Below are 10,051 nucleotides of genomic sequence, written 5' to 3' on the forward strand. Positions count from 1 at the left end.
GACTGATGCCCAGCCAGTCCCCGAGCAGCGGCCTCCCCTGGCCAGCTTTCCCCCAATTTATGTACTGAGCATGACGTCACATGGTATGGAATGTCCCTTTGGCCAGTTTGGGTCAGCTGTCCTGGCTGTGCCCCCTCCCAGCTTCTTGTGCACCTCCAGCCTTCTCAGTCGGTAGAGCATGGGAAGCTGAAAAGTCCTTGACTAGCGTAAACACTACCTAGCAACAACTAAAACATCGGTGTGTTATCAACATTGTTCTCATCCTAAATCTAAAAAACAGCACTGTACCAGCTACTAGGAAGGAAATTAACTCTATCCCAGCCGAAACCAGGACACTATCATTCTGTTTTCTGAGTGCTTCATGGTAAGTCTGTCTTTAAGTGCTTCTGATCATCTGTTGGCCTTACATTGTCTCTAGCAGGCTTCCTATCAGATGTGTTTGGAAAAAGACTTGTTTTATGTCCCTTGCAGGTTTTTCCAAAAACTCTTACTTAGCTTGCCTGATGGTATTTTTACATTTAAATAAGCAAAGTTCAGTATCTTTTCTGTTTTCCTTTTTTTAGACATAATTTCAACTTTTTTGTCTTGCTGCTAATAGCTTCCCTTCTGTTTAGTGGTGTTGATTTTCTTTTTGATATTTCCAAAGTGTCTGTCAAAACTTGGCTTGCATGTGCTTTGAGCCTCCAATATGATATCTGTAAGTAATCTCTGTCTGACTCATAAGTATTTTACTCATTTAGCTGTTCTTCATAAAGTTTTTAATGAACTCCTCAAATTTTTATAAAAAATTGATTTTTTAATTTGACTACAGTGTTACTTTTTGGATTTTGTTGTTCCTCAAGCTCTTTTCTCAAGTCATAGTGTTAACATCCTGGGCATGTAGTCAGTCAGAAATGTACCTCAAAGCTATACATTTATGGTTAGAGATGGAATTTCATTCTGTAAGTAATCTGGTTTACTTGTTGGTACAACTTAACTTCTACATGAAGCCATTACTAGTGGTCCTGTCTTCAGTGATAAGACTGCTTTCCAGCACCACTCAAGTTGCTTCAGTGACCTTGTCAACGAATACCTCCATTCCTACCCCTTGCATAATGGCCATTCTGCCAACAGCTTTAAGTTACCATTGTTATATTTAGACTTAGTTATCATAAATTAGCAAAAGCACTGTGTTTATAATAATTTAAAGCATACATATACACATGCAGACATACACAGGGAAGGTGACCAGCTGCAAGAGCTATTCGCAAGGTAGAAGTTAGCGTGAATGGAGCGCACAGAAGCTAAGATACCTCTCTACCTAAGCAACAGTTGAATAGTGGTGAATTTTGAATATGACCATATAAATGAAGGTGCAATTTGTAGTTGACTGCCTGGTCTCTGCTGATGTTCTGTGAGAGCAATTACCCCCTGGTGTCTGAAAAAAGTGTCTGTCTGTAACCACCAGTTAAACTGTATCCTTGGGCTACTGGATAGAGTGAAAAATATATTCATGCAATCACCAAATGTTATCATTCGTCATTCAAAATGTTGCCACATTTTGGAGAGTAGTCCAGATGCCACAGTTTGTCGAATAGACTCAGAGATTTGGATTCAAATAGACTATATGCATATGTGGGCAAGGAGGTGTGAGGGGGAGGGCAGGGCCATGGGCACGAGTTGTTGCTTGGAGTTATCCTTGGAACAAATGTATAAACTTTCATCTGGAAAAAAAAACCACGTTCGCTCATTGATTACAAGATGTGTTTTCCACATGAACACCCATCTCTGTCACTTCTATTTCCTTGAAGTTCCTAATAATCTTTGGGATTGGGGTTTGAGAATATATGGGGATGTTTGGCATCTGTTTTTGTATTTTCTTATGTATGTGGCATCTGGGAGATGCTTATGACCTCCTTATGCAGGAATCTCTCTCTCCAAGTGCTGATGGCATATGCACTTCCAAAGTGCAGATATGGATGTGAATAAAATATCTTGAATAAATACATTTCAATAACAGAATTGATTGAGTCCATTTCTTACTTTACTATTGGCCATGTTGTGGCTAGTTTTGCTTAAATAATCAGTTTTCCACTCCCTAAATTCACTTAAAATGGAAACAGAAAGCTCTAATTAGGGTTGGACTTAGATTGTAATCAGGTATAGTTATGATGGTCTGCTAATCTGACATACATTAGATTAGAGGTTTTTAAGGTACAAACTATAACAATGTGCTATATAACTGTTATCCTAGAAGTGGTATGAGTAGGATAGTCATATAAGAAAGGGCTGAAACATGTTCAGATTTTTACTAGAAATTACAAAAAAAGTCTCATCATATAAAACATAGAAGACCCTGAGATTTTTGAATTTTGAACATTTGATGTTCAATATCCATTTAGGTAAGCCAGCTCAGCTTCTTTGTGTATTTAATTATTTTAAGCTACCAAAAATAAATTACATTAGATCTAGAAAATATTGTTGCTTTTCTTATACTGTGGTCTATATTTATTTACCTCTTGTGCCTGAGACTCTGTTGCAATTTCCTTTTTTGATATAGTTTTATTATACTTGAGAAAGAATTTAAAAGCTATGTTCATCCTTACAGTGATGTTAATGTTAAATTTTCATTGCTGTTGTCCATTAACTTGTTTTCTTATGCATTGTATATGGCTTTTTTTTCCCCTAAGAATTCGGAGTGGAATCTTAAAAAAGAAATTCAAGATCAAAACGGAGTTTGGAAAGTGACTCAAGTAAACATGACAGTAACCATTTCACTTCAAATCTAAATTCTTCTTCTACCTTCTTTTTACTTCCTACCATGAATTAACTTTGAGTACCTAGTGACCAACTCACATAGAAGGCTAATGGGTTTTGCTAAGTAATGATGCCTGCTGTTTAACAACTAGGAAAATTTAAATACTCATGAAAACATGAAACACTGTAGTTGTATCCCAGTTATTCACAATAATTTCCAGTTTGCTTTTAAAGATAAAAAACCTTTAGTAATAATCCGTATATGCAGTGACATCATAATTTGAATTTGTATATCTTACTTCTGTTTCTGTAGAAAGTGCAATCAGACCCTTACCATACCTTATATTCACGCATGCATATGTAAAAAAGGGTGGCCCTAACACCATTTATTTTCTCCTGGAGTGAACTGCTAAATTCACACAACACGCTTTGGTGTCCCTTTTTCGATTGTCAAATGTAGCTCTTTTCTTCTGGACTTCAGCGATGCTTTTCAGCCATCCTCAGGCAAGTGTTGATATTTCTTCAGCTCCTCTGACTGAAATCCCAAGTTTGGCATCACCAAAAGGGGGTATTCCATCTATATCCATCCTTTGGCAGATGGATTCCATCAGCTGTATTCTGCAAGAGGATGGATAATGGTCATATTCAAACTGTTGTAATAACTACCAGGTCTTAAAGCCTCAGGCAAGACACTGAGTGGAAGCTCCAGGACTGTTTTCTGAAGAAGTCCTTAACGTCTGTATTCAGTGTCACCAGCAAGAGATAGGAGGCCTTAAAGTGGGGTTGTCAGAACCAAGCTCTGCCTTCTGTCTGAGCAGCAACTTTCCAAAGATCACTCCTTCGTTCCCTATGATGGCAGAAAATCAAAGTCAATGTTTCCTTCAGAGTTTCAGTCCAGTAACACAGAGACCTTTATGATACAGAAGACCTGGCAAAATCAGCAACTGTTGAACTGGCTGTTGGTACTGACCTTGCTGTTAGTGGTGCCTGCCTGTAAGATAAAGGCAAGTAACAGATTTCCAGTTGCTCTTGTTGGGCACATCCTGTGGGGAGATGGGATACAGTGGTAATGGTTGTGCCAACCTTGAGCCACTACTGGCTGAACCAGGTCCTTTGCAAGAAGTAAAAGCGTTGCCTTTTTCTTAGATAAAACTTGATACCAGATAAACAGTACAATTAATGACTTTCCTCTCATCCAAGATCCCTCTGATAACTGGAAAAGATCTCCTGTGATGCATCATCAGCACACCAGTGTATAACCCATCCTGAGAGCCCTTTCATAGTTGGTGAGTGCCATTGAGATTCATCTCTACTTTCCGATGGAGACATGTAATACTTCTGGGAAAAATATTTGTACTGTTAACGCTCCCACTCTCACCATTATGAGATACAGGATTGTTTGGCTCCATTGCTCCTTCCTGCTCATCCTGAGATGAATACTCATATGCTGTGAGTGTTCTGATGTTGGATTCTGATCCAACATCGTGTGGGATCAAAAGAACACAGCCAGAACTGGAGGGAGGCATTTCAGTCTTTTACTGCAAGTCCTTGAGTCAGAAAATGCCTTTGGCTCCTTTGGCAGTGGTCTCAGACAGGAGAGATTTACTCTGAGAGATGTTAGAGGCTATTTTTCTTTAGAATTGAATGTTGGATTTACTGTGATGACCAGAGGTCCTTCTGAGATTTTTGTTCCTTTTTTTTTTAATTGAGAGAGAGACAAGTCTGAACCTTTTTTATTTGCTTCTGGACATTCACAATCTCTATTTTGCTTTTGTTACAAAGCTTGTTCTCTTCCATTCTGTGACTTTGAACTGTGCAAGAGGTCAACAGCAGAATCTAGTATCTACGTCTCCCATTTCTAGAAAGACAAGCCCTAAGAGAGATCTTGCAGTTCCTGTTTGTCCCAGACATTAGCAGGAAGTGTTGAATGTTCCTCTTCTAAGCCAGGTGGTGCATAAGGTCTCCATCACATGCAATTGTGGTTGACGCACAACTTCCCTCTGATTCTCAGGCTTTGCTTCAGAGAAGGCTGAAGGGAATGTTTCCGGGCCTGTCTGCTACAGCATGACAGGCTTGATTTGGCGCTTCCAAACATCTTCCTCCCTTTTTGGTACCAGTACTGATCCTTTTCGATTATTCATTGAAACTAAAAATCTCTTTTCTTTCTCTTGATTCTTGGTAAAGATCTTCAGTGGCAACTTTAGCCCACTTCTTTCCTTTTACAGACAGAAACAAAAGAATGCTTTCCTAAAGGGAAGTAGATGTTGTGCTCAGAACTGCTTTTTTCATTGTAGTTCATGTTTTTTTCAGGATGAAGAGGTTCTTGAGATGCATCTTGTACTTCTTTTAAAGTGGTTTTAAAGTTCTGTTTCAACTAAACCTATTTTTTCTATTTTTCTTCCAAAGCCTCATTTCTCTGGCTTAGACAACCTTCATATCCTTGCTGTCAAGAGGTTTTTTCTTACTAATACGACAAAACTTAATGAAACACTCCGGGTAAGGATAACTATGTTTGTGGACTATTATTTAAAACTAGAAAAAGGAGTTATTTACCATGTAGCATAATACTTTGAAAAGAGTAAGTCACATGTATGGTCATTTCTTGCCCTCTTTCCCATAATTTTCTTGGCTTATTTCACTCTGCTTCTACAGATGAAAGGAATTCAAAATGTTGCCAGCTGCATTCCACTTTAAATATATGTATGTGTGTGTGTTTATATATGTCTCAATATCAGATGTTGTGTATTCAGTCTTTGCTACACAGATAAATAATTATTTGAATTCAAGTGATGGTGAATTTGGGATATTAGAAATTGTAAGTTTATGTAAGACCTGCCCATTCTGAAGAACACAGCTACTGGTACATAATATTTCTCTATCTTTCTCTTTATTTCTTTGGGTGGAGGGGAGAAGTTTGGAGTGGATGTATGCTGGATCTTGTATTTCCCAACCTTGAAGGGTGTTCATTTATTTTGCAAACATTTTGTTCCTTTTCGCTCTGCAGTGTTTTCCTTCTCTTTTTTCACTCCTTTTTTTTTAATCTAGGAACATGGCTATGGTGATTATGTTTCCCATCAGAAAAGATTTTCACTCTTGACATTAATATTTAGAATTTTAATTCCTCTTTTATGGAATTTTTTTCTACTATTTGCTTAAATAGTACTGTAAATTCATTGTCTGCTTCAACATCATTTTTACATTTCCTAATATTTCTTGCTGATTCCTCTGCTGTATTTGTGTTTGCCAGTTCTGCTGGCTATTCAGCTTTTCCTATTCAAAGGCTTCTGACATATGCTCATTTAATGGCCAACTTTTTCTTCATTTTGAAGACATTTTTAATCACCTTATGATTTATTTGTGAACTTTTGGTCTATCCATGGTGTTTACTTAACGGTATAAATGTTCTTTCAGATTTTGGGTTTTCATGTTCTACTTCTGCTTTTGAAATACTGAAAGCTAATTCTATATATATGTTAATAAACAGGCCAGGCTTAAAGCAATATATGATGAGCTAGAGGAAAAGCAAAAAGAGAAACTCAAGAAAAGAGAGGTAGATATGAAGAGGATAGAAGAGATTGAGAGACAAGTAGCTGATCTAGAAACAAAATTTAAAAGAAATAAAGATATATTTAAAGACAACCATGAGGTAAAAGCAGTAGATTCTGGACCACTCACTAGCGTATTTTTTGTCATTATTAGAAAAAAATAAGAGGAAACAGAAGTCCATAGCTCAGAAGAGTTGGATTTTGCAGCTGTGCAGTTGCACTGTGATACAACGTAACAAAACAACGCAATTCCAGCCTTATTTTTGTCCTTTCTTGTTTTCTGTACTAGAAAAATCTTCCTGTCTCTTTTAACTTCTGTGGTCTGTTTTCTTGCAAAAGGGAGGACTGTTTAGTACTTGCTTGTTTCCTTTGTACTTCTTTGCTTACTTATAAGCTGAAGAGAGCAACTAGTGTATAAGCCCCCAGCCATGGCATGCTGGAGACCTTCTTCGCTTCCCCGCTTTATGGGTGATACTGATAAAAATGTTTTTCCTTTCTCTCATGAAAGGTCTGTTTTGTATAATAAGAAAAAGAAACAGAAGATTTTTGTATTTAAAACAGGTCCTCAACCTACTTGAATTTACTTAAGTACTCTCTTCCAAGCATTTCTTATGCTTCTGGCAGAGCATTCCTACTGTTACAGTATGACATGTTTTGATTGGTCCCTCTATCATCTTGAAAGTATGGCCAAAGAGCCATTTTCCTCCAGTTGTCCAGTGATGACCTAGTAAGCCCGTTCCCCATATTTGCAGGGTATACTAGTAGTGTTAACCTTCCCTGAGGTTAAAACCTTGGGAAAATTTCTGGAGAAATAACCTTTTTTCCAGACCTGCTCAAGAGAGTAACAGGAATACTGACTAAACTTGTATGACTGAGAAACGTTTCTTTCATTATTAGACTTTCCTCTTTTAGATCTGGTGATCTTTTAGATCTTTGAAAGTTTTGCTTATATGGAGTGCTACAACAGCGGTAATAGAGAGCAGAATACAAAGTGGACAATGTTATCTGAATAAATTACTGTTTGAAAACAAGGTATTACAATGATGGACCTTTTTCAAAAATACCTGATAGTAAGTAGATCAGTTCAGTAGTAGTTGTACAAACATGAGATCTTAGCTAGGTAGATGCTCATTTCCTTAAGCAATGCTGATAGTTGTATGTCCCCCTGCCACCTCAACAAACATCTGTAGAAACAGACCTTATTGTTCTGAAATGATGTGGAAATATTCAAAATCTGAACCCTAGTTTAGTGCAAGATGTAATGTCTGTACATTATATTGAAGCAAACCCCTCAAACAAAACCATTCAGTCTTTCTTTTGCAGAATTGTTTGGAATGTAATTTAGCCAGAGTTTGGTTTTGGTTTTGTTTGTTTGTTTCTTTTTTAAATTAAGAGCATTTCCATACCTTTGCTTTATCCTTTTTGTATGTCTTTTTCTTGAGCAGGTGCTATTCCTTTTCTTCTTTTGGGAAATGGCTCTGAAAACAACTGGAAACATGGGAAAAATTTCAATTGTTTTTAGTCTTCTATCATGAGTGAAACAGAGCCTGGCTTTCACACTGGTAACTGTACAAACCAGCAACACTGAAACTGGGGGCTGTCCTTCTATCATTACGCTTAAATGAAGCTTTGCCTACTACTCAAAGCCTTTGTTCTATATGGCACCATGAAATATGTGCAAATCCTTGCAAACAAGTCCTTCCAAATGTGAGCTGCCCCACACTGTATGAATAGGTGGGCATGCATTGTTCGCTGCAACAGGCAGTTTTACGATCCAGGGAAGGTATTTGAAGCTTCCCGGTTTTTGGCAAAGGAAATAAGTGACTTAGGGACCTGAACTGAAAATACAGAAATCGGTGTGAAAGAAGTAATCATTTCTTAAGTGTCTGAAAGAGAAGGGCATTTTGACTGGACTTTACTGCCAGAAAAGAAAAAGCAAAATGCCTTCATTTTTGTTTCCAAATCAATAGGAAACAAAACTAGCTATTGATGGTTTATGTTCAGCACTAAGGATAGGAGCTTTCAATAACCCATATGCTTATTATGGAACATTCTCACAATCAAGTAAGATCAACGTCTTTTGAGCCTATTCAGTTTAGATACAGGATTTTTTATTTTTGCTCAAAGCCCAGATACAAGAATTTCTGCTACCTCAGTGAGAAGCTTTTTGTCGCAGAATCAGTCTGTAGGTTTATAGTTTAGTTATCCAACTACTAGTAGATAGCTTGTCATGGAAGATTGTCTTCTCCAGTTTTTTAGTGTTATTCTAGTTGAAGTGTTCTTGACATAGTCTGCATGTAGCAATACTTCACCATTTTTGGAGGAGAGATGGAGGATGTTGAATAGTTTGAGTTCAGATAATGGATTATGTGATAGTTTATTTTTGATGCAGGTTTAATAAGTCAAATTGAAAAATTAAAAAAGAAGATTCCTCTAATAGCTAATAGTATTTTCAAAACAACACATTACTGGCAGTGACTAATGTTGTTAGCCCTTCCCCAACTAAAACTAAGTAGAAGCAATGTGACAAAGATCACATCATTAGTTTCCTGGAAACCTGGAGAGGTGTGGTGTAAGTTATACATCATGGTCTATAGCTGTGTATTTGCTTCTGTTTTAAAAGCTTGGAAACAGAGTTTGCACAAGCAGACTTGTATGTGAATGATATGTGAAAGATATTGGTAATTTCAAGGAAGAACCTTCTCATTAATTAAAGGTTTAGGTTATTGCTTCAGAATGGAAATATTAATACCTATTTTCATATTCTTTGTTATATAGTTTAAATGGAATTTAAATCTTTGAATAATATAACTATTATACAATTTATATAAGCATATTTAGTAATGTAAAATTTTCCTTATTACATGTATTAATAATAATTTCTGTCATTTAATATTTGGTGCTCACACTAACAATGCAAATGAAATTAATACGATAGACAAGAACTTCTGTTTTTCTTGAGGTGCTAATTAATAATAGAATGGATTAATGACAAATATAAAAATTAGATATCCCAACATTTTATTTTCTTTCTTCTTCCTCTTCTTGTTAGCTGTCCTTAGCTGTATTTTTCATGAGTTAGTGATAATAAGTAATAAACCTTTATTTTGCCCTTTATACAAATTCCATGGAAGCTATTCCAAATATATATTTTGATTTCAGAACTCTATTTGTAACTTTCTTACAGAAGGAAAGTAAAGAAGCATGGGGAGCAGAGTAAGCAGTGATATTTTGCTGTAAGATGATAAACACTGTATAAAGTAGTAGAAGGGACAGGCGAGGAAGGAGAGGCGGTGGGGTGGCTCTGTGTTAGGGAGTGTTTCGATTGTATAGAGCTCAACGATTGTGATGATGATACGGTCGGGTGTTTATGGGTAAGGATGAAGGGGAAGGCCAACGAGGCAGATATCCTGCTGGGAGTCTGTTACAGACCACCCAACCAGGATGAAGGGGCGAATGAAGCGTTTTACAAGCAGCTGGCAGAAGTCTCTCAATCACTAGCCCTTGTTCTCGTGGGGGACTTCAACTTCCCGGACGTCTGCTGGAAATACAACACGGCAGAGAGGAAGCAGTCTAGGAGGTTCCTGGAGTGTGTGGAAGACAACTTCCTGACACAGCTGGTAAGTGAGCCTACCAGGGGAGGTGCCTCGCTCGACCTGCTGTTTACTAACAGAGAAGGACTGGTGGGAGATGTGGTGTCAGAGGCCGTCTTGGGCTTAGCGACCATGAAATGGTAGAATTCTCGATTCTCGGTGAAGTAAGGAGGGGGG

At 37.5% G+C, this 10,051-nt stretch overlaps 1 protein-coding gene across 1 annotated transcript in view; it reads left to right on the top strand.

The window, feature by feature from the left end:
• Nucleotides 1–10,051, top strand: part of CCDC178 (coiled-coil domain containing 178) — a 189,303-nt gene that overhangs the window by 42,170 nt on the left and 137,082 nt on the right. The window contains 2 exon segments of the mRNA XM_019473739.1: nucleotides 2,670–2,732; nucleotides 6,221–6,382. Coding sequence (XP_019329284.1) covers nucleotides 2,670–2,732; nucleotides 6,221–6,382 — 225 coding nt within the window.

This window comes from Aptenodytes forsteri, unplaced genomic scaffold, assembly GCF_000699145.1.
Source record: "Aptenodytes forsteri isolate BGI_AS27 unplaced genomic scaffold, ASM69914v1 Scaffold23, whole genome shotgun sequence".
In the NCBI taxonomy this organism is placed as follows: domain Eukaryota; kingdom Metazoa; phylum Chordata; class Aves; order Sphenisciformes; family Spheniscidae; genus Aptenodytes; species Aptenodytes forsteri.